General features: G+C 38.6%; 1 protein-coding gene across 1 annotated transcript; it reads right to left on the reverse strand.

Annotated features, from left to right (window-relative positions):
- Window positions 1–23: 23 nt before the first annotated feature.
- LOC139946775 (uncharacterized) lies at window positions 24–13,249 on the reverse strand. The gene is made up of 5 exons (XM_071944468.1): window positions 13,172–13,249; window positions 3,528–3,665; window positions 2,754–2,843; window positions 1,970–2,215; window positions 24–1,168 (listed from the first exon to the last, which is right to left on the reverse strand). Exons 1-5 carry the CDS (start codon window positions 13,239–13,241, stop codon window positions 864–866), a joined length of 849 nt encoding a protein of 282 aa, XP_071800569.1. The 5' UTR covers window positions 13,242–13,249; the 3' UTR covers window positions 24–863.
- Between the last annotated feature and the right edge of the window lie 10,877 nt (window positions 13,250–24,126).

The following is a 24,126-nucleotide window of genomic DNA, read 5'->3' on the forward strand; positions in this document are numbered from 1 at the left end:
GCGTTACTGGCAAGAACGCTTTTCAGATTCAAAATTTGGTGGATAACAACATAAATATTTGGTGTTGTGGATAACAACATAAATATTTGGTGTTGTGGATAACAACATAAATATTGGGTGTTGTGGATAACAAAATAAATATTGGGTGTTGTGGATAACAACATAAATATTGGGTGTTGTGGATAACAACATAAATATTGGGTGTTGTGGATAACAACATAAATATTGGGTGTTGCGGATAACAACATAAATATTGGGTGTTGTGGATAACAACATAAATATTGGGTGTTGTGGATAACAACATAAATATTGGGTGTTGTGGATAACAACATAAATATTGGGTGTTGTGGATAATAACATAAATATTGGGTGTTGTGGATAACAACATAAATATTTGGTGTTGTGGATAACAACATAACCACATTATTCGGAGTGAAATGTTATGGTTACCAAACGTATCGACGATATAACCTGTGACATCACATGTTTACAAAGGAGCAACCAGGCCTGGACTTCCTGCAGGCACGATTTGTACACAGCTCAATGGAAAAAAACATTCAATCTTATATTTTATGGAGATTGCACTGTCTAATTCTTATCAACTTTTGATATGATGAAAGTGGGCACATCTCAAAACTTGTCCAGCTTTGTCTTTCATAACTCTTAGTTTTATGTGGGAATTATGAGACAAAATGTCAACTTTCCCATATGACCAGTGCAGTATCTTGCCTGCCAGAATAGCTAAAGAATGTACAAGATCACACTTATTGTAAACAAAGTTCACATGGTCTATACCTTCCATTTATAAGAAGATACATAAGATATGAAACTGTACGAATCACACTCACATCTTAATATGGCAACTACGTGCACTTTTGTTTAGGTAAACCACAGGCCACCTTATACATCAAACAATCCGACTGCTGGACAAGTTTCCAATCCTCTGCATTGAAAAATCGGCAACGTCGAGAAGTGATGACGTAGTCAAATGATGTGCAGTTGTCGTGACGTCTGCACTCCATGAAACACGTCATCGGTGACGCAGCGTGGGTTGACGCCAGTGGTTGATTGTCCATGCAGGTTTCTGTGTAGACCAAAGTCGACATGCAGTTTCTCGTAAAAGTCGGGCCCATCGGGGTGACTGGTGCTACTGATGGAGCTAACGTGGCTGAAAGACAAAATAAAATTACACTTTAACACTTTGTTTCGCCCTTTCACCAAAGCAATGCATTCATGAGGTTGTCAAAATATGATTCTTCATCTCTTCATAGGATGGACACGCGGTTTCCGGTTCTATCTTTCTTTGAAGTAAGCACCATCTTTTCAGTGCCCTTGTTATGTCATTTTACTGGCGAAGCCAGCCGAAGGGGCATAGTGTTTGCCTTGTCCTTCCGTGGCGTTTCAAAATCCAGCTGTCCATTATATTGTGCGGGTGCAGAAGGCAAGTACATCTGAAGCGAATGATAAGTGACACCATGTACCATAGTTTTTGTCTTTAAAAAAATAGCTCAGCAACATTTATACACTTATTGAAACAGATTGACACCCGTTTCAGACAGGCGCTCCAGAATCGCACCGAACCAAATTCTGTGGTGCCTATTGGAACCGGATGTTAAGTACATGAAAAGTTCAACGTCTGAAACAGTTAGGAGCGAATGGATGCACTAGAAGCCGTAAGATCGACTGCTGCATAGTCACTCGGAACGACTCTGGAGCGCGTCTTGGTTTCAGACGTCGATCTTGTCGTGAGCTGTGCTGAGCCAATGTAAATTTTATGTTAAGTTCGCCTGTCTGAAACCAAAATGTATTTGGGTCGACCTTGAGTCGTTCCTTATTTATTTGGTTCAGCGCAAATCTGGCGCGGCTTTTTTGAAACCGGGTGTAAGAGTTACTGTTGCGGAAAACTTAGGTCCTTTAATTTGAAGAAACAAAATAGCTAATTTAAAATAATTTAATCTGTCAGCTTTACTTGTTTTTGGCAGGCATTCTTTCATCGGGTACTCTTTCACCGCCACTTCGCAAAGAGACAGTATTTCCGAACCACCAACAAGGTCCACACTCACGTGCTGGGCTACAACGGGTGGGTCACAAGTAATCGTGGTGAGTCCCCCAAGGATCGATGCTTGGGCAGATGTTACTCGAGAGCCACAGATGCCGTTCTGGTAAATGTCGTCGTTTGTACCCGCCCGTACGGCAGCATCGTCTAGGCGCTCACCTCAAGATAATCATCATCAATCAATCATCAATAAAGGAGAGAGAAAACATGAGGGTTGCTCGACAGACGTGTCGAAGAAGGAGTTTGACAGGCAGGGCATGTGGGACACAGATCCGCGATTTAAGCTGTACCACGCCCAGGGGTCGATTTCATAAAGAGTTGGGACTCTTCCTAATTTAGGACTATCCTAGGAGATACTAAAAAGTGAAGGCTAGCTAGTCCTAAGTTAGGATGATTAACTCGTCCTAACTCGAGATAAGACTAGTTTTGTGAAATCCACCCCAGAACCATAACAGGGGGGGGGGGGGGCTGTCGTTCTTGTGTGACACCCCCCCCCCCTCGTCAAAAAGACACACATAGCGCAAAAAAAAGACCAAATTGCTTGAATTAGTCAAGGACCTTCTTACTCCCATACACGAATAGGGGTAACATCCAGATAAGGACTGGCATTATGTAGTGGAGCACAGCATGATGTATCCCCAAGTTTATTTTTGCTTATTCAATTTATTGAGAAAGTATTGGAAACGTTGTTTCATACCACAGCAGTCGCCTCTATTGATCAGGGTGATTTCTCCCAGACAGTGCGTCGATTGTAAGTCCACCTTCCACCAAGGATCACGTTCCGTAACTCAAAATAACCAAAAAACAAAACTTATTATGTAAAATGGACAACCAAACAGTTTGGGGTTGAACAAAGAAAACATTACTAGAGCGGGACTTGAGCTAGTCTTGAAGTCAAGACGGTAAATTGTTAAGCGCGGTGTGTAGTTACAGCGCGGTGTAGCTACGGGGACGATACACACACCCTCGATCCCAGTATGTGTGTGTGAGTCAGTCGCAATTACCCTCGCGCTACCTACGACTGTTGCATGTGTAACATCGCACTGGAACTGTTGCATGAAAGGCAGACAAATTAATAGGCAGCGCCTAACGACTTGTCATCAAGTCTAGACTTGAGCCTGCGACACCCATATATTTGTGTCTAAATCGTGATTCTATATACGGAGGTCGTGGGTTCAAGTCCTTCCTTAGTAGATTTTTTCTTTGCTCAACCCAAAACTATTTAACAAATTTACCCAGCCAGTTTTCCTTGTGGTTTGTTATTTTTACTATTTGAAAGCTCGGTAAACACAAACTTGGCACCCACATTATACCCGGCACGTTGCAAACTCGGCACACAAAAACCCAGCACCTTGCAAACTCGACGGCACCGACAAACTCGGCACCTAGCAAACTCGGCACATGCACACATACAAGCTCGACACCTGTCGAAAACGGTGCCGAGTTTGCGAGGGTCCGGTATTCATCTCACCTGTATGTGTGCACGAGAGGTCGAAGAAACTTGTTAAGGAGGGTTTTCCATCGAGAGCCAAAGACGCCGATAAAGGTGTGCCACTGTATGCAGTTGCTGTTGATGATTGACTCGATGGTTTTCCTTGCAGTGGTAAATCTAGAAAGAAACATGTAATGGGCAAAACAAAATGACATTGGGACGTGTTGGTCAAGTCAATGGCAAGCGATTTTACAGAGTATTTGTAAATTCCCCCTTCAACAGTATAACATGAACATTTAATGTTTGACCATGAAGTATTGTAGCTTTTCAAACACTATACTCTTATGTAACCAAAGAAGTATTGTTTGTTGATGATACTGATAAACTAACGGCTTTATTAGCAACTAAGTATATACACAACCTGCTTATGACAGGTAAAAACCGTCAACAAATATTGTGTCTATAACCTTGTAATTAACCCGCCATAAGTCGTACCAGTGGCCCTTTAACGAGAGCCACCAATTGGCGTATTGTTCCCTGTGGGCTTATCAATAGTTCTGAAATTAAGATTATTTGTTTTTCCAAGGACGCCCGTGGGTATCTTTTGGAACTCTAACCACGATTCTAAATTGACAGTGGTAGTCGCTGTGCTTCTTTAAATCATTTGCAAGTCTGAAACTGTTAAGAATGTTCAACCTAAATTAGCCACGAACCGTCCAGCCTCCCAAAGCGATTAACTGTAACATGTGGTCGGAAGAAAAGGCTCACCATTTTGTGTGAAGAACTAAAGCTATAGCACTAAAATAATATAGACCGTCATTGGTGTGTGTTGGTAAAGTCAATGGCAAGAGTTTATAAAGAACATTTTGTAATTTCCCCCTTCACAGCAACAAAATAAATAAAATGATAAATGAATAAAATGCAGCTCTACTACTTATGCTGAACACCGCGCTCCCTAGTTACATGTAACTTTTGTTCATGGTGATGATGCTGCAAAAACAACGGCTTACCAAATAAGTTTGACCTGTTGATGCCAGGTATTAAAACAACCTTTTTTAGCCTCGTATAATTAAAAACTGCCATAAATATTACAACTGGCCGTTAACGAGATGCACTTAAATGTATACTGTTCTCTGGGGGCTTATATCCTCTCCGAAATGGAAACAATTTCTTTTACCAATGACGAAACGAAAAGGCCGAAAATTTGCACAAAATACGCAGCCATCTTGAATTTGTTCCATTGATATCAATGTTACCAAATCGAGGCTGGAAGAACAACATCGTCTGGTTCTTATATAATGTATTTGCAAAATGATCAGTAGCATTTCTTTTGCTGAGGTACATGACCAAGATGGAGGCAGCATGATAAAGGTCTATACTGTTCTCTTGAGCTTATTCTTTTTTTTTTTTTAACTGATATAATTTGTTTACCAATGACGAAACGAAAAGGACGAAAATTGTACGTAATAACGAGAGGCACTTTATAGGTAAACTGTTCTCTGTGTGGCTTATATCTTCCGAACTTAAAGTAATTTGTTATTTTTCTCTATATGACAAAAACGAAAAGGATGACAACGTATGCGTAAAATATGCCTTATTATATTTTAGAACTCTAACTACTACTCTAACAACATGCAGCTCTTGGCATTGTGCTGACTATTATTAGAAAAATTAACCCTGTAAATTTGTAACCTGGATAAATGTGTTATTGTTAAAGTGTATTTTGGGTATGATGTTATCCTTCCTCCCTCCTTCTTGTGTGTGTCCACATAAACTATTCAAGCCTTACATCCCCTTTATATTGTCAGACCTCTGATCATAATAATCCATTATCAATATTTTCCTTTGTTTGACCCGATTGTTAAACTTTCTTTTGTGTGTCCTCTCGTAGCCTGGTGTGAAATTACTAGGAAATGATTTTTTACCGAACCTAGGCCTATTACAAAAATAACCTTCACAACCACTTATTGCACGCAAAAACAAAAATGGAGAAACAACATTGGAATCACAAACATTAGGGAGGTTGCGCACGCGAACGGATACGCATACGCATCCGTTTAGCTATCCGTAACCTACTTATACGTGTAGCTAGCAGGATATCAGTGTCGTCTGCACGTACAGCGGATAGCGAGTGACGTATGACGTCATAACGACGACGTATCCGTCGCACTAACCGTATCCGTTCGCATGCAAAACCTCCCTATAATTCATTTAGTGATGGTTTTTGTTTACTTGGGCTAGATTAAAATGTTGGTTAATTGAAAAAAAAGTTACCTGTTCTTGGTTATTTGAAATACAGTTTTTCGAAACTATAATGCAACTATTGGTAAGTGTCCTCATAGCAAAATACAAAATTTACCACATGTGCTAAAAGCGTTTGTAACCGTTTTTTTTTATATAATGCATGTGGGTAGAAAGATGTTGTAAAAGTAGAATATAATGACCCACACAAACCAGCCTGGAAATTGCACGGTTTTCCTAACACGGTCGGCCATTTATGGGAGTCAAGTTTTTGACTCCCATAAATGGCCGACCGTGTTAGTTCGCACAGTAAAAGGAAAACCACGCAATTTCGAGGCAAACTTGTGTGGATCATTGTATTCTACTTTTAAGACATCTTTCCAACCATATGCATTTGATAACAAACGGTTACAACCGCTTTTATAGACCAACTCGTCTGATCCAAGGCAACGTGTTCCTTTAAAGTGGTCATGTGCATTATTCCAATATTATAGCAGATTATAATTCATTGCGGTACCCACTGCTGATATGACAGATTCGACTGCCTCTACCTACCGGGCAATCTCGGTTGTCTAGTTGGTAAGACACCTAATCTGGATTTTCAAAGATCGTTGGTTCGAATCCCACCCGAGTGATATGTCTGTGATACTGATGTTTTGTTGTACACAGATTTCGGGAAAGTACCGAGTGTAATTATAGTGTTTTTCCGAAAACCAAAATTCATATTCTTTATCCCCTGCCTGGTGCAAACTACCATCTACTAAGTTAATAGGCTGTTTATGTATAGGTGCAGTAAATACTGCATTTTATTGATTCATGCAAAAAAGGCATCGTCGAGTAACCTTCTCAACATGACCTATATGGAGTGAATTAGACTTGACAGTTTTTCCGCCCAGTCACCTTGACTTGACTAATTTTAGACTAAATGTGTGTGTCACTTTTTCACAACATGAAAAACGGTCACGAACAATAGAGAGCTGTTGATGGTAAAAAAAAAACTTGAGAAACGGCTCAGTATTTTGAGAAAGAGGTAATTTTTCACACAAATATCGAAAGACTTCAGGCCTGAATCCCTTTCAAGGCACGGAGGGAACAATTACAGATATAATTACATTATAGACCTATTTTTAATACGAGTACGGACGAAATACAAGTAAAAAGTTTTTTTTTGTTCACCTTGATTGAAAAACTCGATTATGGCAACCGCGGATATACGAAGCAAATTTCCGGCATTGAAAATGAAAGGTTACGTTAGCGGGGATTGGGCGAGTTGGTCAATGAAAACCGTTTGTAACCCTTTGTGTTATAAAATGCATAGAAAGATGTTTTAAAGGCAGTGCACACTATTGGTAATTGTCAAAGACTAGCCTTCATATTGGTGTATCTCAACATACATAAAATAACAAACCTGTGAAAATTTGAGCTCAATCGGTTATCGAACTTGCGAGATATGAATGAAAGAAAAAATCACCCTTGTCACACGAAGGTGTGCGCGTTTAGATGGTTGATTTCGAGACCTCAAGTTCTAAAACTGATGAGGTCTCGAATTCAAATTCGTGGAAAATAACTTCTTTCTCGGAAACTATGGCACTTCAAAAGTAAAATATAACGAGCCACCGCATAACTATGCCTCGAAATTGCATCATGGTTAAGTTGGTAAGTTTTCAGAAACGTCCACGGAACTTCTATACACTGTACAGGTCCCAATGTCATAGCGCTGCTTACTAGCGGCCGATTTTGTGCTTACTATGCGAATCTCTTTTCACATCTCTGCTTACCGTAGGCACACGAAAAGTCATGCTAACCTTCGGTGCTTACTGCACAAAAATAAGTGACGGCAAAATGCAAATCCATGGTGAACGCGCATGTGGCCGCCCAATTTTTCTGCTAACCTGTTAATGAAATAGACCTTTTCTTTGCAACGTCACAGCCCGAATTGCCAACCCAGTTTGGAAAGCTATAGAAAGCCATAAATGCAAAACAAAAACAGATCGCTACTGTTTGTAAACAATGTTACACACAATTTCAAAACTTGTGTTGAATATTGTTAAAAACAAAACGACTTATTATGAAATGTGTTTTTGTTATTTGGAAGCTTGCAGTTAATGTTTAATTCGGTTTAAACTTCTGTTTTTATGATTGAGTGTTTTACTTACAATCGGCCGACCATGCCAACAAATCCGGCTTGTTTATCAACAAAAGAGATGTCTATACGCAGTCATTGCACCTTAGCAAATTTGTCTGCAAGAGTAAGCACGAAACTTTGCTTACCGTTAAGCAGTACTATTAAATTGGGCCCTGACCCTTAGAACAAGAAGTACGCTCCAAAAACACAGTTATTTATTTGCCTTCCGTTCGCGCCCAGTCGCCAGCATGTATTTTTCCCCCGGGTATGCTCGAATGGTGCATGCTATAGCACAGGCATTTTCATCACAGTTTACAACGTTTTTACTGGTAAGACTATATAGTCAAATTTAATTGCCCTATTTAAAGGCAATGAACACGGTTGGTATTTGTCAAAGACCGGTATGCTCACTTGGTGTATCCAAAGAAATGCATAAAATAACAAACCTGTGAAAATTTGGACTCAGTTGCTCATTGAAGTTGCAAGAAAATGCTGAAAGGAAAAATACACCTGTTGTACAAAATAGAGTAATTTCCGATATATGAATAAAAAGCTTCTGGCCAGAAGTCTTTTATTGTTTTAGCGAGAAATTACATCTTTCTCAAAAACTACGTTACTTCAGAGGGAGATGTTTCTCACAATGTTGTATACTATCAACAGCTCTCCATTGCTTGTTACCAGTAAGTTTATACATATTTGTGTAATTACCAAACGTGTACACAGTTCCTTTAACTGAGTTTGGAGGGGTGTAACAATCTCCCCCAGAACAAGACAAATCAAATTCATCACCATCGTACAGAAACACAGAAACCCTCCGATGAGCATAACTATTCAAGTCATTTCTGCAAAGTGTTTAGACTCAGGGGAGTCGAATTACGTTTTTATGGGATTATTTTTTTCTCCAAATTGGATTATGTGGTAGTAACTTGATTAAACAAACATTCAAATTATCTTGTTGCCAAGGGACATAACAACCTTGACATAAGGTGAGCTTGTAAATAACGCATTTAGAACTCATGAACAATATTGTTAACATTTAAAACTTTTAATTAAATCGTGTGTGATATAAAGACACTGGACACTGGTAATTGTCAAAGATAGTCTTCTCACTTGCTGTATCCCAACATATGTGCACAAAATAACAAAGCTGTGAAAATTTGAACTTAATTTGTCGCCGAAGTTGCGAGATAATAATGGAAGAAAAAACCATTTCATGCGTAGTGGTGTGCTTTCAGATGCTTAACTTCGAGTCCTCAAATCTATTTCTGAGGTCACGAAATCATAATCGTTGAAAACTACCTCATTCTCGAAAACTATACGTTACTTCAGAGGGAGCCATTTCTCACAATGTTTTGTACAATCAACAGCTCCCTATTGCTCGTTACCAAGTAAGGTTTTAGGCTAGCATTTATTTGGAGTAATTACCAATAGTGTTGGGTGCCTCTAAGTCATTCCTGCCTTTAAGTCATTTCTGCAAAGTGTTTAGACTGGGGGAGTCGAATTAGTCCTACGTTGTTTAAATCTTTGTTTTCTCTTCTTTAAATTGGATCGTGTGGTAGTAAATAAGGCCATTGCAATGCCATTAAGAACTTGGATAATTAAACACCCAAAAATATACAAATTTATCGTGTGCCAAGAGACAGAAATAATCTTAGCTGGCCATGTAAATAACTCATTTAGAACTCACGAAACCATGACCGACCTTTTAAACATAATTGTTGAGTAATGTGTGGTAGCAATATAAACTCTGTCGTCTCTCAAGATACAAAAAGGGGGGGTCCACTTCCCTAAAAGGTTAGCTAATTAGGAAAAGAAATTAATTACTGCGTAACCAATTAACTCAAATAATTCTTGACATTAGCTGGACACGTTACATACATAGTGAATAAGAAAACGATGTTTGGAAAATGCGCATATAACATATCTTAATTGCCTACGATGGTGTGGCAGGATTAATCAATAATCATAACATTTTGCGTAAGGTTTTTCATTAAATTAAAGGCACTGGATATCTTTGGCCTGCAGCTTTTATTAATTGAGTAAGAAATTAACTCTTTCTCAAAAGCAACATAACTTCAAATGGATACGTTTTTCACAACATATCAACTGCTAGTTTTATAATATACATACTATACTTATATAATATAAGTTGTTATGCTAACAAAATGGAGTAACTACCAATAGTGTCCAGTTCCTTCATTGGCTTAGATCCAAAAAGGATAGACTCAGTTTTGTTGTGGGACAAAACATGTTAACTATCAGTAAGCCGCTGCCTGCATGCCTCCTTAACACTCAAACTATGCAGCTATACTATAATCGATCATGGCCAAATTGACAGCAGGATTTGTAAAAACAATATTATTCAACGATGTCTTCATCGCCATTGCAACCTTGCTTTGTTAAAGTCGCCAAGCCCAGTGATGTGTTGATTCTGCAGTACCAGATTGACGGCGGTTCCTGATAGCGTCAATATCAGAAGAAACAAAATCCCATTGTGTAACACGTCAAAATAAACACTTGAGAGTCAGTGCAGGTAAATAATTGACATACTTGCTCACGGTCAAAAAATGATTTTTTTTTTATACTTTGTGGGTGGAAGGTGCAAGTAAACAAAATTGCATTTTCAATTCCATATATAGCCCGTTGCCATGGTTACGTCTCATTTTGTTTTTTGGCCATTTTGGGCCGATTTTGGGGTCTGAAAAACTGGTTTTTAGCTCATTTTTCGCTCAAAACCGAAAGGCAAATATTCTCCTGGAAAAATAATGAAACTTTGAGGTAAAAAATATGGTTACAAATGTTGATTTTGCAAGTTCTAAAAACATACTCTAATGCACGTTCTAAAAATAGCACAGCTGGGGTGAAATTTATAGAAATACTTTGTTGTCTCAAGTAAAGCCAAGGATGGTAATTTGTAGTGATGGAAAAGGTTGTAAAAAACAAAAATTGTGGTGGGGTGGAGTTTTAAATATTAAAAAAAAAACAGTTTTTCAGACCCCCAAATCGGCTTAAAGCGGCCTAAACACAAATGACCTGTTACCATGGCTACGTATGTTATAATGATTTGAAATGTAATCTTTGTACAAAGTATAAGAACAAATGTTCCCTTTTTTCACCGTGGACAAGTATGTCAATATTATTTGAAAAGACCCTTAAAAAGCATTTTTTTCACGTTTTGGGAAAAAAGGTCTAGTTTTGAGGCAGTACTGTCACTACAGGATACAATGCCCAAGTTTTTCTCACCAGTTACGAGAATACCAATGTTGGTCCTAACCACAGCCGAAAGGACAATTTTCTGAGACCCCTGGCAAGTTGACATTTTGGGGTTCAAAAACATGGTAAAATTTGCGATTTTGTGAGTTCTAAAAATATACTGTAATAAACGATGCAAAAATGGCACAAGGGTGATATTTAAAGCAATATTTGTTTCTTAAGGAAGGCCAAGGATGATACTTTGTAGTGATATACTAGGTTTTTTGAAATCATTTAGCATGTTGGTGGGGTGGAGTTGTAAAAAAATGAGCAGAAAAACAGTTTTTCAGACCCCAAAACCGGCCCAAAATGGCAAAAAAATCAAAACGAGCCGTAACCATGGCAACGGGCTGTATATGGAATTAATAATGCAATTTTGGTTACTTGCACCCAAAGGCCCTTCCACCAAGAAAGTTTGAAACAAAATTCGTTTTTTGACCGTTAGCAAGTATGTCCATTATTTACCTGCACTTACTCATAAGGTTTCTACGGCTAATTACAGTGTTTTTGCATTTCCAAGCAACGTTGTGTGTTTGTCATCAAGGTTGTACTGATAGCCATTATTCATCCAACCAAGCGCATCAAGCTCACGGGATAAATATGCGCCCTTTTTAAGTTTATGGTAGTCCTATACTCTTTGGATTCCTTTAAGAGTGTTATTACACCCTGTACCAAGTACTACAAATATATTGGTAATTACTCAAAATAATTATTATCACAAAACCTTACTTGGTAACGAGTAATGGGTGAGGTTGACAGTATGAAGCATTGTGAGTTACGGCTTCCTCTGAATTCGACAAAGGAGTAATTTTCAACCAAATTTAATTTTGAGACGTCAGAGTTAGATTTTAAGTCTCTAAATCAAGCATCTGACAAGGGTGTTTTTTCTTTCATTATTATCTTGCAACTTGGACGACCAATTTAGCTCAAACTTCACAGGTTTGTTATTCATATGCTCTCGATACACCAAGTGAGAAGACTGTTTTGATAATTACCAATAGTGTTCATTGCTACACCCTTGTGCCAAGTACTTCATATATTGTTGAGTGTCCGATTTTTAAGAGTATTAGCTGCCAGGTTTCAACCTGACGACAGACAAACTTAAAAGGTTTGGAGACGTCAAGCCCGGTTCACACTTCATGTGAGTGCGAATGCGATACGATTTCTGTTTTTGCAGCGAATGTGAGCACATTTCAACTAGTCTTGCCACACGTGAGTTTTGTGTAAAACTAAAAGGGGGAAGGGCATTTTCACAAAATCACCTCATTTACAAATATTTTGTAAACAAATTATTAGTTGCGAATTTGTGACGTCAACATTTTTGAACGTATTCGCATTCTCAGGAAATATGGACCAGGTTTTAGGATTGTTTGTCAGTTTAGGTTTAACTGGTCAGTGCTCGGTATAGAAGTTAGACACCGTTCTTTTGGAATCATACACAATGGGTACACAATATTAAGCACCGTGGACACATTTAAAGACAGATTGATTTTTTTTTCTGCCCAACAGCTTTTAAGTAGTTTCTTCTTTCTTTTATTTTCCTATGTCCCTTCTTTTCTCAGTTGCTTATGGGTTTTTCATCTTCTTTTCATGTGCTTTGAGAACCCCAATTAGTGGATATTGCGAAACTAAAATATTAATTGATGTTATTATTAATGTGGTCTGTTTAAGATTTGTTTGTTTCATTAAAATAAAGTGGTTGAGGTCACGGCATTTATGGCGCATTTTTCCTGGAACAGCCCAAGAAAAAAAAAACCAAAATACAAACAGAAAGATTGTCGATTATAAAGGTCAATTTAACAGTTTTGACAGAACGACAAACTGAAAAGATTGTAAAAGGTTTTTAAGCCAAGTGTTTTATATAGTTTTGTTGATATGAAGATGGACTATACAAAGAGTAAAATACACTCAATTAATACAAACAATTAAGTAGGTAGGCCTACTATAACTGACAAGTAATTTCGTGGGGTCATATTATACAGCTTGGGTGCAGAACTAAAACATAATTGCGTGCATCTTTAAAATAAATGATAAAAAACTGTATAATTAGAAGAAAAAAACTCACCTGTCAGGGCACAGTGAGAAATAGAGCAGAAGCAAACAACCACAAACCCAGCTGCAAAGATTGCCAACATTTTGTCGAGTAAACAATATCCTATCGGTATCATCAGCAGATCGCATGCATCAATGGCTGTAGTATCGCGAGAGCAGACAATGCCTAAGTTTACCGATTTCGCTCGTTGGATCACGTGGGTATCAAGCGCAGACAAACAAGGCGTCGTGTCACCAATAAAGGAAATTGCAACACAACTTAAAGTAGGTCGCCTACATGGATGATTGTTCCATTTTGCTCAATTAATCGTCGAGTTTTTTCCTCAAATTATGTGAAAACTATTAAAGAATGTGTACAAGAAACTATTGTTCGTTCTCGTGAGGAAAGTGCTGTTGTTGTAGGCCTGCTTAAATGGTGCATTTTGTTCTATCGATTCTCGAATTATGTAAAGAATATTGGAGAGTTTGTACAATAAACTTTTCTGAAGTTGCTAATAAGGACAATTCCACCATGTTTTGGAGTGCTCGGACAGACGACCGCGACCACGCAATTTTTCAACCCAAATTTATTTTAAGTTATTAGGCCGTTTTTAAATCACGTGATGACTTGTACCCTCTAAGCACTTTTAGTAGTTCAGGCGAACAACTCGTCGGCTTTAGACATTGTACGGTTTAGTTTAAATTGCTATGACTGTAACAAACCTCTCATTAATTTTGCATGGAGCCAATGGTGACCAATACTTTATAGCCATGGGTTGACAATGCTTTGATGTTTTTTTTATTTTTATGAAACCCCATGTAATAAAATAATATAACACGAAGAGATAAAAAGAAAAAGAAAAAATGTTCATTAGCTCCCGCTAACCGGGTCGTTAAATGATTGAATATGGTAGCAGCAGACTTACCAGGTATATCCATTGTTCTTGGTGATTATGCGCATGCTCAGAGCAACGTAAACAGTGGAAATTTATCTGGTAAGTCTGCTGCCACCGATAACTTATCGTGTACGTACATGATAGTTCCAAACTTATCGTGTACATACACGATAAGTTCAACAACTTATCGTGTACTTACATGATTAGCCCAAACTTATCGTGTACACACACAATAACTTATTGTGTACGTACATAATAAATCTAAACTTATTGTGTACGTACACGATAAGTTCAACAACTTATCGTGTACTTACATGATAAATCCAAACTGACTTTTCATGTACGTAAATCCAAACTTATGCGCATTGCTCAGTCTATTAGTTGATGTTCTCGGGTCGGTAAATAGCAGATGAGTTTACCTGTCCCCAACCAAAATTTGCTAAGCAGATGTCTTAACCTGTTTTATAGTTGAGCTTAACAAAAGGAACAATTGAAGATTGGTTATGCGGTTTTTCTCCTGGCTGGCTGGACCTCTCTATTGTTAAGAGATTTGTATTTGACAAAGATCTTTTGTACCACTAGGATACCACTTGCTTAGCAGATGAGTTTATCTGTCCCCCTACCCAAACTTGCTTAGCTGATGACTTTATCTGTTTAATAGTTGAGCTGAACAAAAGAAGCGATTGAACAGCGCTGATCCGTGGTAGTGCTCTCGACAATAGAAGCTACCACACTCGCCACTGAGATTGGACATGTAGTTTCTTCTCCTGGCTGGCTGGATCTCTCTATTATTAAGACATGAGTTTTTGACAAAAATATTTTGTACCACTAGGGTACTACTTACTTGCTTAGCAGATGAGTTTATCTGTCTCCTGAATAAAGGTTGCTTAAACGATGAGATTACCTGCCCCCTACCAAAACTTGCTTTGCAGATAAGTTTATTTGTCTCTCATCCAAATCTTGCTTGTAGCAGATTAGTTTACCTGTCCCACTACCGAAACCTGCTTAGCAGATGAGTTTACCTGCCCCCTATCGAAACTTGCTTAGCAGATAAGTTCACTTGTCTCTCATCCAAAGCTTGCTTAGCAGATGAGTTTACCTATCCCACTACCGAAACCTGCTTAGCAGATGAGTTTATCTGTCTCTCAACCAAAGCTTGCTTAGCAGATGAGTTTACCTATTCCCCTACCGAAACTTGCTTAGCAGATAAGTTTATTTGTCTCTCAACCAAAGCTAGCTTAGCAGATGAATTTACCTGTCCCACTACCGAAAAATGCTTAGCAGATGAGTTTATCTGTCTCTCAACCAAAGGTTACTTAGCAGTTTAATTTACCTGTTCGTCTCCCAAATTTTGCATAGCAGATTAGGTTATTTGTCTCTCATCCAAAGCTTGCTTAGTAGATGAGCTCATCTGTCACCCAACACCAAAGCTTGCTTAACGGATTCATGAGTTGACCTGTCTCCTTCCCAGATTTCTTTAGCAGATATTTGTATGTCTCTCAACCAAAGCTTGCTTATTGGATTAGTTTACCTGTCTCCCAAACTAAGCTTGATTAGCAGTTGAGTTTACCTGTCCCCCTACCTTTGCCCTTTCCAAGCTTGCTCAGCAGATAAGTTTATCTGTCTCTTAACTATAAAAGCGTATCTGTTTTTTTGTTGAGCTGAACAAAAGAAGCAATTTATCAGCGCTTTTCCTTGGTACTGCTCTTAACATCAGAAGCTACTACAGTTAGGGATCGGGCATGTGGTTTTTCTATTTTTAACTATTTTTTGCAAAGATCTTTTGTATCACTATGGTACCACTTGCTTAGCGGATGAGTTTATCTATTTTATAAGTGAGCTGAATAAAAGAAGCAATTGAATAGCACCAATCCGTGGTCATGCTCTTAACAATAGGAGCTATCACAGTCGCTGCAAGATTGGGCATGTGGTCTCTCCTCCTGGCTGGCTGAATCTTTCTTTTGTTAAGAGAATTGTAGTTGGCAAAGATCTTCTGTACCACTAGGGTAGCACGTGCTTAGCAGATGAGTTTATCTGTCCCCCTACCCAAACTTGCTTAGCTGATGACTTTATCTGTTTAATAGTTGAGCTGAACAAAAGAAGCGATTGAATAGCGCTGATCTGTGGTAGTGCTCTTGACAATAGAAGCTACTACAGTCGCGGAGATTGGACATGTGATTTCTTCTCCTGGCTGGCTGGATCTCTCTATTGTTAAGAGATTAGTCTTTGACAAATATATTTTGTACCCCTCGGATACTACTTACTTGCTTAGAGAAGAGTTTACCTGCCCCCTACCAAAACTTGCTTTAGCGGATAAGTTTAACTGTCCCACTACCGAAACCTGCTTACCAGATGAGTTTATCTGTTTCCTGACCAAAGCTTAGCGGATGAGTTTATCTCTCTCTCAACCAATGCTTGCTTAGGAAATGAGTTTACCTGTCCCACTACCGAAACCTGCTTAGCATATGAGTATATCCGTCTACTGACCAAAGCTTGCTTAGAGGATGATGTTTCCTGTCCCCACTGAAACTTGCTTAGCAGATAAGTTTATTTGTCTCTCATCCAAAGCTTGCTTGTAGCATATGAGTTTACCTGTCCGACTACCGAAACCTGCTTATCAGATGAGTTTATCTGTCTCTCAACCAAAGCTTGCTTAGCAGATGAGTTTACCTGTTCCCCTACCAACTTGCTTAGCAAATGAGTTTACCTTCTCCTAGGAAATTTGTTTAATAGTTTATCAGCTTCTCAACCAAAGTTTGCCTAGTAGATAAGTTTACATGTCTCCTAACCCAAGCTTGTTCAGTAAATGAGTTAACCTGTCCACCTACCCAAACTTGCTTAGCAGACAAAATTATCTGTCTCTTAACCAAAGGTTACTTAGCAGTTGAATTTACCTGTGCGTCATCCAAAACTTGCTTAGCAGATTAGTTTTTATTGTCTCTCATGCAAAGCTTGCTTGTAGCAGACGAGTTTACCTGTCCCACTACCAAAACCTGCTTAGCAGATAAGTTTATCTACTGTCTCTCATCCAAAGCTTGCTTGACTACCGAAACCTGCTTAGCAAATGTGATTATCTGTGTCTCAACCCAAGCTTGCTAAGCAGATTAATTTACCTGTCCCCCTACTAAAACTTGCTTCGCAGATGAGTTAACCTGTCTCTAAACCAAAGGTTACTTAGCAGTTGAGTTTACCTGTTCGTCTCCCAAAACTTGCTTAGCAGAAGAGTTTATCTGCCGCCCAACACCAAAGCTTGCTTAACGGATTCATGAGTTAACCTGTCTCCTTGTTTAGCAGATAATTGTATGTCTCTCAACCAAAGCTTGCTTATCAGATTAGTATACCTGTCTCCGACTACCGAAACCAGCTTAGTAGATGAGTTTATCTGTCTCCTGACCAAAGCTTGCTTAGAGGATGAGTTTACCCTGCCCCCTACCGAAAATTGATTAGCAGATAAGTTTATTTGTCTCTCATCCAAAGCTTACTTGTAGCAGAAGAGTAGGGAAACAATTAAACTCATCTGCTAAGCACATACTACCATAGTGGTACAAAAGATCTTTGCCAACTACAATTCTCTTAACAAAGGAGAGATTCAGCCAGCCAGGAGAAGAACACCACATGCCCAATCTCTGGTAGCTACTATTGTTAAGAGCATGACAAGATAAGTGCTATTCAATTGCTTCTTTTGTTCAGCTGACTTATAAAACAGATCTGCTAAGGTAAACTCATCTGCTAAGCAAGTGGTACCATAGTGATACAAAAGATCTTTACAAAAAATAGTTAATGGCCTGACGTTTCGATCCTACTAGCAGAGTCTTTCTCGAAGGCTAAAGACAAAAGATCTTTGTCAACTACAAATCTCTTAACAATAGAGAGATCAAGCCAGCCAGGAGAAAAACCACATGCCCAATCCCTAATTGTAGTAGCTTCTGATGTCAAGAGCAGTACCAAGGAAAAGCGCTATTCAATTGCTTCTTTTGTTAAGCTCAACTAAAAAACAGATACGCTTTTATAGTTAAGAGACAGATAAACTTATCTTCTCAGCAAGCTTGGGAAGGGCATGGGTAGGGGGACAGGTAAACTCAACTGCTAATCAAGCTTAGTTTGGGCGACAGATGAACTCATCTGCTAAGCAAACTTTGGATGAGAGACAAATAACCTAATCTGCTATGCAAAATTTGGGAGACGAACAGGTTAATTCAACTGCTAAGCAAGCTTTGATTGAGAGACAAATAAACTCATCTGCTAAGCATGTTTCGGTAGTGGGACAGGTAAATTCATCTTATAAGCAAGCTTTGGTTGACAGACAAATAAACTTATCTGCTAAGCAAGTTTCGGTAGGGGAACAGGTAAACTCATCTGCTAAGCAAGCTTTGGTTGAGAGACAGACAAACTCATCTGCCAAGCAGGTTTCGGTAGGGGGCAGGTAAACTCATCCTCTAAGCAAGCTTTGGTCAGGAGACAGATAAACCCATCTGCTAAGCAGGTTTCGGTAGTGGGACAGGTAAACTCATCTGCTAAGCAGGTTTCGGTAGTGGGACAGGTAAACTCATCAGCTAAGCAAGCTTTTGATGAGAGACAAATGAACTTATCTGCTAAGCAAGTTTCGATAGGGGGCAGGTAAACTCATCTGCTTAGCAGGTTTTGGTAGTGGGACAGGTAAACTCATCTGCTACAAGCAAGATTTGGATGAGAGACAAATAAACTTATCTGCTAAGCAAGTTTCGGTAGGGGGCAGGTAAACTCATCCTCGTAGCAACCTTTATTCAGGAGACAGATAAACTCATCTGCTAAGCAAGTAAGTAGTACCCTAGTGGTACAAAATATTTTTGTTAAAAACTAATCTCTTAACAATAGAGAGATCCAGCCAGCCAGGAGAAGAAACCACTTGCCCAATCTCTGCAGTGACTGTGGTAGCTTCTACTGTCAAGAGCACTACCACAGATCAGCGCTATTCAATTGCTTCTTTTGTTCAGCTCAACTATAAAACAGATAAAGTCATCAGCTAAGCAAGTTTGGGTAGGGGGATATATAAACTCATCTGCTAAGCAAGTGGTACCCTAGTGGTACAAAAGATGTTTGTCAAATACAAATCTCTTAACAATAGAGAGAGGTCCAGCCAGCCAGGAGAAAAACCACATGCCCAATCTCTAACTGTAATTATATAGCTTCTGATGTCAAGAACAGTACCAAGGAAAAGCGCTATTCAGTTGCTTCTTTTGTTAAGCTCAACTATAAAACAGATTAACACATCTGCTTAGCAAACTTTGGTTGGGGACAGGTAAACTCATCTGCTATTGTGTTTGCTAAAATGTGTGATGTGGAGGATGATCGTGGTTAACGTCTGTTTAGTCAAAGGCGTAAAACATAACTTGAAGGGGCAGTCAATATTGCAATAATTGTAAGTGTGCTCATGCTCATAATGTGAATTAAACAAACTTAATTAAATTAAACCGGATTCCCCCATAACTGGGCTAGAGGTAATTATTTTGTAAAGTTTTGAATAGAGGGCGATTCACAAAATACTGTACTTGTTCGCGGGTCCTTGCTCTATGATCACTGACTTGGATGATGCTCAATGCACCAAAACCACACTCCATCTTCACCATACATCCAAACTGTGAATGGTAAGTTAAATGATGCTTTATTTAAAAAAAAAGTTACGTATTACGTTTACACAAAATATCTTACGTTTACATTCTATCACACAAAATGTTCCTCTGTTATATTATGCGTTTGGTGAGAATATAAAACTAAAAAGAACATATTGTCCTTTCTAACATCTGCGTTTGGTATAAATACAACAAAAGGCATAAATTGCTGTATTTAAAATCTGAGTTTAGTGAAGATTGTTAAAACAAAAATACTGATTGTCGTCTCTCTACAAAGATCTGCGTTAAGTGGAAATTATAAAAACAATCACCATAAATTGTCATCTCTAACATCTGGGTCTAGTGAAAATTAAAAGCCTGGAATATTAATATTATCGTCTTCATGTTAAGTTTAATTTTTCTTTTGAGTTTCAACGATCAATTCAATTTCAAGCTTATTATACCAAAGATGAGCCATGTGAATGCCTTTATAAAAATAAAAAAACGAAGGCGAACTACAACCCATGGTCGTTTTCGGAAATAAATGTCATGAGATTTTGACCTGAACTTTTCAGTCTTGGTCTATCGTATGCCTTATTCTAGCAAATGTAAATTTTTCAGCTTTTAAAACCGTGTAATTCGACACCTGAATACGTCATCATTGCGTCATGGCAGCTGTGCTGTCTTCATATTGAGGTTTATAATTGTTTGATGAGTTTCAAGGTTCAAATCACTTTCGAGTCACTAATTGTCAATAATGTGGTCGTCATTGTCAGGCCTCGAATTTGTTGTGGCTAAACGGTATTGATCATTAAATATTTGGTACATCAAGAAGAGTGTACGGAAGAGGATATGTGGGAGATGTTTCGGTACTCAGACTTAAACAAGACGTGGTTAGGGTAGGAAGATGACCATTTTCAGCATTTTGATTTTCCTTTTGCTTGAGACGTTACTTGAGGTTTCAGCGTCTTATAGCGTGAGTGGTCTTTACCGAGGGGTCTGGTACCAGCCGGTAGAGGACCACGCCCTACTAGGCCAGTCCATCATGAATACTATACCACGCATCTCTGCCGTCGGATGTTCAGTTCGGTGCCTCAGCCACCATGGATGTTTCTCTTTCAACTACGATCACATCAATCAAGTATGCCAGATGAACAACTTCAATGGAGAGCATGCCTGTGACAAACTTAAGGGAATGCCAAATGTCTCTTACTTCGACGCAACTGCACCTCCGAAGATGTGCCAGGTATGTACTAATGTTAACAATAGGTTGTCCCAGTCTTTTTCGAATTGTTGAAATGAAAATTACTTAAAACATGTGTTCATTTTTAATTGTAAACGAATGTACCTTCGCGTCTCGTGATTCAATTTAATTGTTGATTACTCAAAATAATTCTTTGCATAAAACCTGTAATGAGCAATGGCGAGCTGTTGATAGTATAAAACATTGTTAGCAACGGCTCCCTCTGAAGTTATTTTTTTGAGAAAGAAGTAATTTCTCATTAAAATATTTAAATTTAACTCGATAGCTCAGCTGAGGTCTCGAACTCAAGCATCTGAGATGAAAGCATACAGCTTGTGCGACCAGGGTAATTTTTTCTTCCATTATTCTCTCGCAACTTCGACGACCTAGAGTTCAAATTTTCACAGGTTTGTTATTTTATGCATATCTTGAGATACACCAAGTGAGAAGACTGGTCTTTGACATTACCAAAGTTGTACAGTGATTTTAATCGATAGTTTCTCATTTTAAGGAAATGTGGCTTTTCGTGAAAACAGCGACGATTTTGTGTACTCGCACTTCTTGAAAAATAATATATCAATATTTTACTCATCTGTTTGTGCGGTGTGGTACTGCAGTTAATTTTGACTGTAAATTGCAATTATTTCGTCTTGAGTTTGTATGTTTAGTTGTTGCCCTGGAAACACATCAACTGAGCGCAGTAATAGCTGTTTCATTAGGACCAACCGCAGCGAAATCAAAATATTAGCTTGCCTTTGGTTGCAACTGATGACTGCACACCTGTAGACTATATTTGTGAAAAGTTACACTACTGTTAAAAAAAAAATCATAATAAAAATGCCAATACAAATTACGCGGACCGTCACCGGTTTCTAATTCATTCTGATGTTTTAATGTATATCGATTTTACTCGCTGGTTGTAATGATGTGTTTATTCGGTGCATTTTGACTGTAAATAACATGCGTCTTTTGTGTACGTTAAGTTGGTGCCCTTGAAACACAGCCACTGTGCGGTTGTAATAATAGCTGATTCATTTGCTGCCACCTAGCGCTCAAAAGTATCACATTTGCTGCTTCTGGTATCATGGCTATGATCGGATGTATACTTCCGAAAACATATATAATACGCAAAAAAAAACCGCAAAAAACAAAACTTTCTGTCTTAAATTGAATATACTCACATTTTTCGAAATGAAATTGAATGCTAGTCTAGTAAATCTCGAAATTTACTGGTTTTCTTTTTAACTTCGTGAACTAACACAGTCCACTATTTTGTAGAACTACACTTTCGACTCGAAAACATTTTCCTTTAACCATGTTTTATAATAACAAACGCTTGTTATAAAACCCATTGCGCCCAATCCGATAAGGGAACGCTTTTCCTTGAACCAATCAAGGTACATTTGAATTTAGATGCACTTTTGCCAAAATCCTCGGGAAAATAAATGAACTTTAAAGCCCGGTTCATACTTCCTGCGAATGCGAATGCGAAGCGAATCTTGACGTCACAAATTCGCAACGAACAATTCGCAGCAGTTGCCCTCTGCTCTACTCTCTTGCGAATAATCGCTGCGAAAGAAGGGTGCTTCGCATTCGCATTCGCAGGAAGTATGAACCGGGCTTCAGAGGCTAGTAGTAAACTGCATTATGTAAAATCACACTGTGTTTAGGATCCCAAGTTTAATGGATCCGTTTGTGTGTGCATTGTGATTTCTCTACAGCATAACACCGTTTCTGGATACTGTTATCGTTCTTCGAAGGCCTGCAGTGTTCCTGGTAAGTCGCTGGGATGAAAACAAGATGGTTTATTACACTGGACAAATTCACACATCCCTTTTTGCCTTTTTATACAATAACTTTGCTTTGTTAACGTGATATGCCTTTGTATATAAGGCCAAGTAAAATAACAATTTAGTTTATCGTCCCCGCCCGCCTCCTTTTAGGCCGTTTTCTTTTTCTTTTTATTCCTTTTTTACTACTTACCACATTGAGAAAAAAAAGAAAAAAATAAGAAGGAAAATAATAAAGAGGGGGGGAGGACGGGAAAAAAACCTAAAGTTCCTTGTTTTGTTTGGCTAAAGGATTAGTCGTTTTGCTACAGGTATTATTTTTAGAGATCTCGTTGTACCATTTTCTCTTTATTTCAATTTGCTAGTTATACCTTCCATGGCCATTGAGCTTTTAGACCTATATACCAGTCGTTTTTCATTGTTTCGTTCGTATATTTTTCTCTCTCAATGTTTTAAAATGTGTACAGCTAAACGTTTTGCATTGTAGTTTTTAAGCAATATTAAAGCAACTTACTACTTTGTCCATCTTTGTCTGGACTCAACTGCCGGTCTTAAATTTTGATCGGTGTCATGTGTAACGTTATGTTGTCCACGTGGTTTTCTGTTCTAAAGCGAAAAGTATAAAAGCATTTCGTATCTGCTTCACTGATTTCTTACCATGCTGGCTCCATTTTCATCTGCTCTGTGTCTAAGTTTGTATTATCCAGTTTATTGTTTAATGAGTTACCTATTAGCATCGAAATGTATCATTACCCTATGTCGATGTGAAATAAATAAATAGACGTTTTTTTTTTAATAATGCTTTAAAATCTAGAGAAACTTGGCCTCGAGGATGAATCCATTCCCGATGAGAGCCTCTCCGCATCAAGTAACTGGGAGCCAAACGGACCACACAAAGGTAGGAGCACAGCGGCAGGTGGTCGACTCAATAGGGTTCCGCCATCAGTTGACATCAACGCAAATGAAACAATCATAGGAGCATGGCACCCTGCAGTGGCCGATCGAAACCAGTGGATACAGGTGGATTTGGGGTACCAGACCTACGTAACTGCGGTACTCACACAGGGGCGTTATGATGGCACGGACGGCCATTGGGTGACAAGGTACAAGGTGCAGTTTGAACCACCCGCACTGGCATGTCTTGTTTTCGTCAAAGACAAACTGGGCCGAACTCAGGTATTTTTTATATCTGTCTACATGTTAAAGGCAGTGGACACTATGCTGGTAATCACTCAAAGTAATTATTATCATAAAACCTTACTTGATTACGAGTAATGGGGAGAGGTGGTAGTATAACAAATTCTGAGAAACGGCTCCCTCTGAAGTAATGTAGCTTTCGAGAAAGAAGTAATTTTCCACGAATTTGATTTCGAGACCTCAGATTTAGAATTCGAGGTCTCGAAATCAAGCATCTAAAAGCACATAACTTTGTGTGACAAGTATTTTTTTTTCTTCATATAATCTCGCAACTT

The sequence above is a fragment of the Asterias amurensis genome, chromosome 14 (assembly GCF_032118995.1).
Source record: "Asterias amurensis chromosome 14, ASM3211899v1".
In the NCBI taxonomy this organism is placed as follows: domain Eukaryota; kingdom Metazoa; phylum Echinodermata; class Asteroidea; order Forcipulatida; family Asteriidae; genus Asterias; species Asterias amurensis.

Excerpts from the sequence above, each read along its gene's own strand:
- LOC139946775 (XM_071944468.1), bottom strand. The coding sequence starts at position 13,241 with ATGTTGGCAATCTTTGCAGCTGGGTTTGTGGTTGTTTGCTTCTGCTCT. Across the intron at positions 2,844-3,527 it reads CCTCTCGTGCACACATACAG|TTACGGAACGTGATCCTTGG; the intron begins GTGAGATGAATA and ends GGTTATTTTGAG. Across the intron at positions 2,216-2,753 it reads CAATAGAGGCGACTGCTGTG|GTGAGCGCCTAGACGATGCT; the intron begins GTATGAAACAAC and ends GATTATCTTGAG.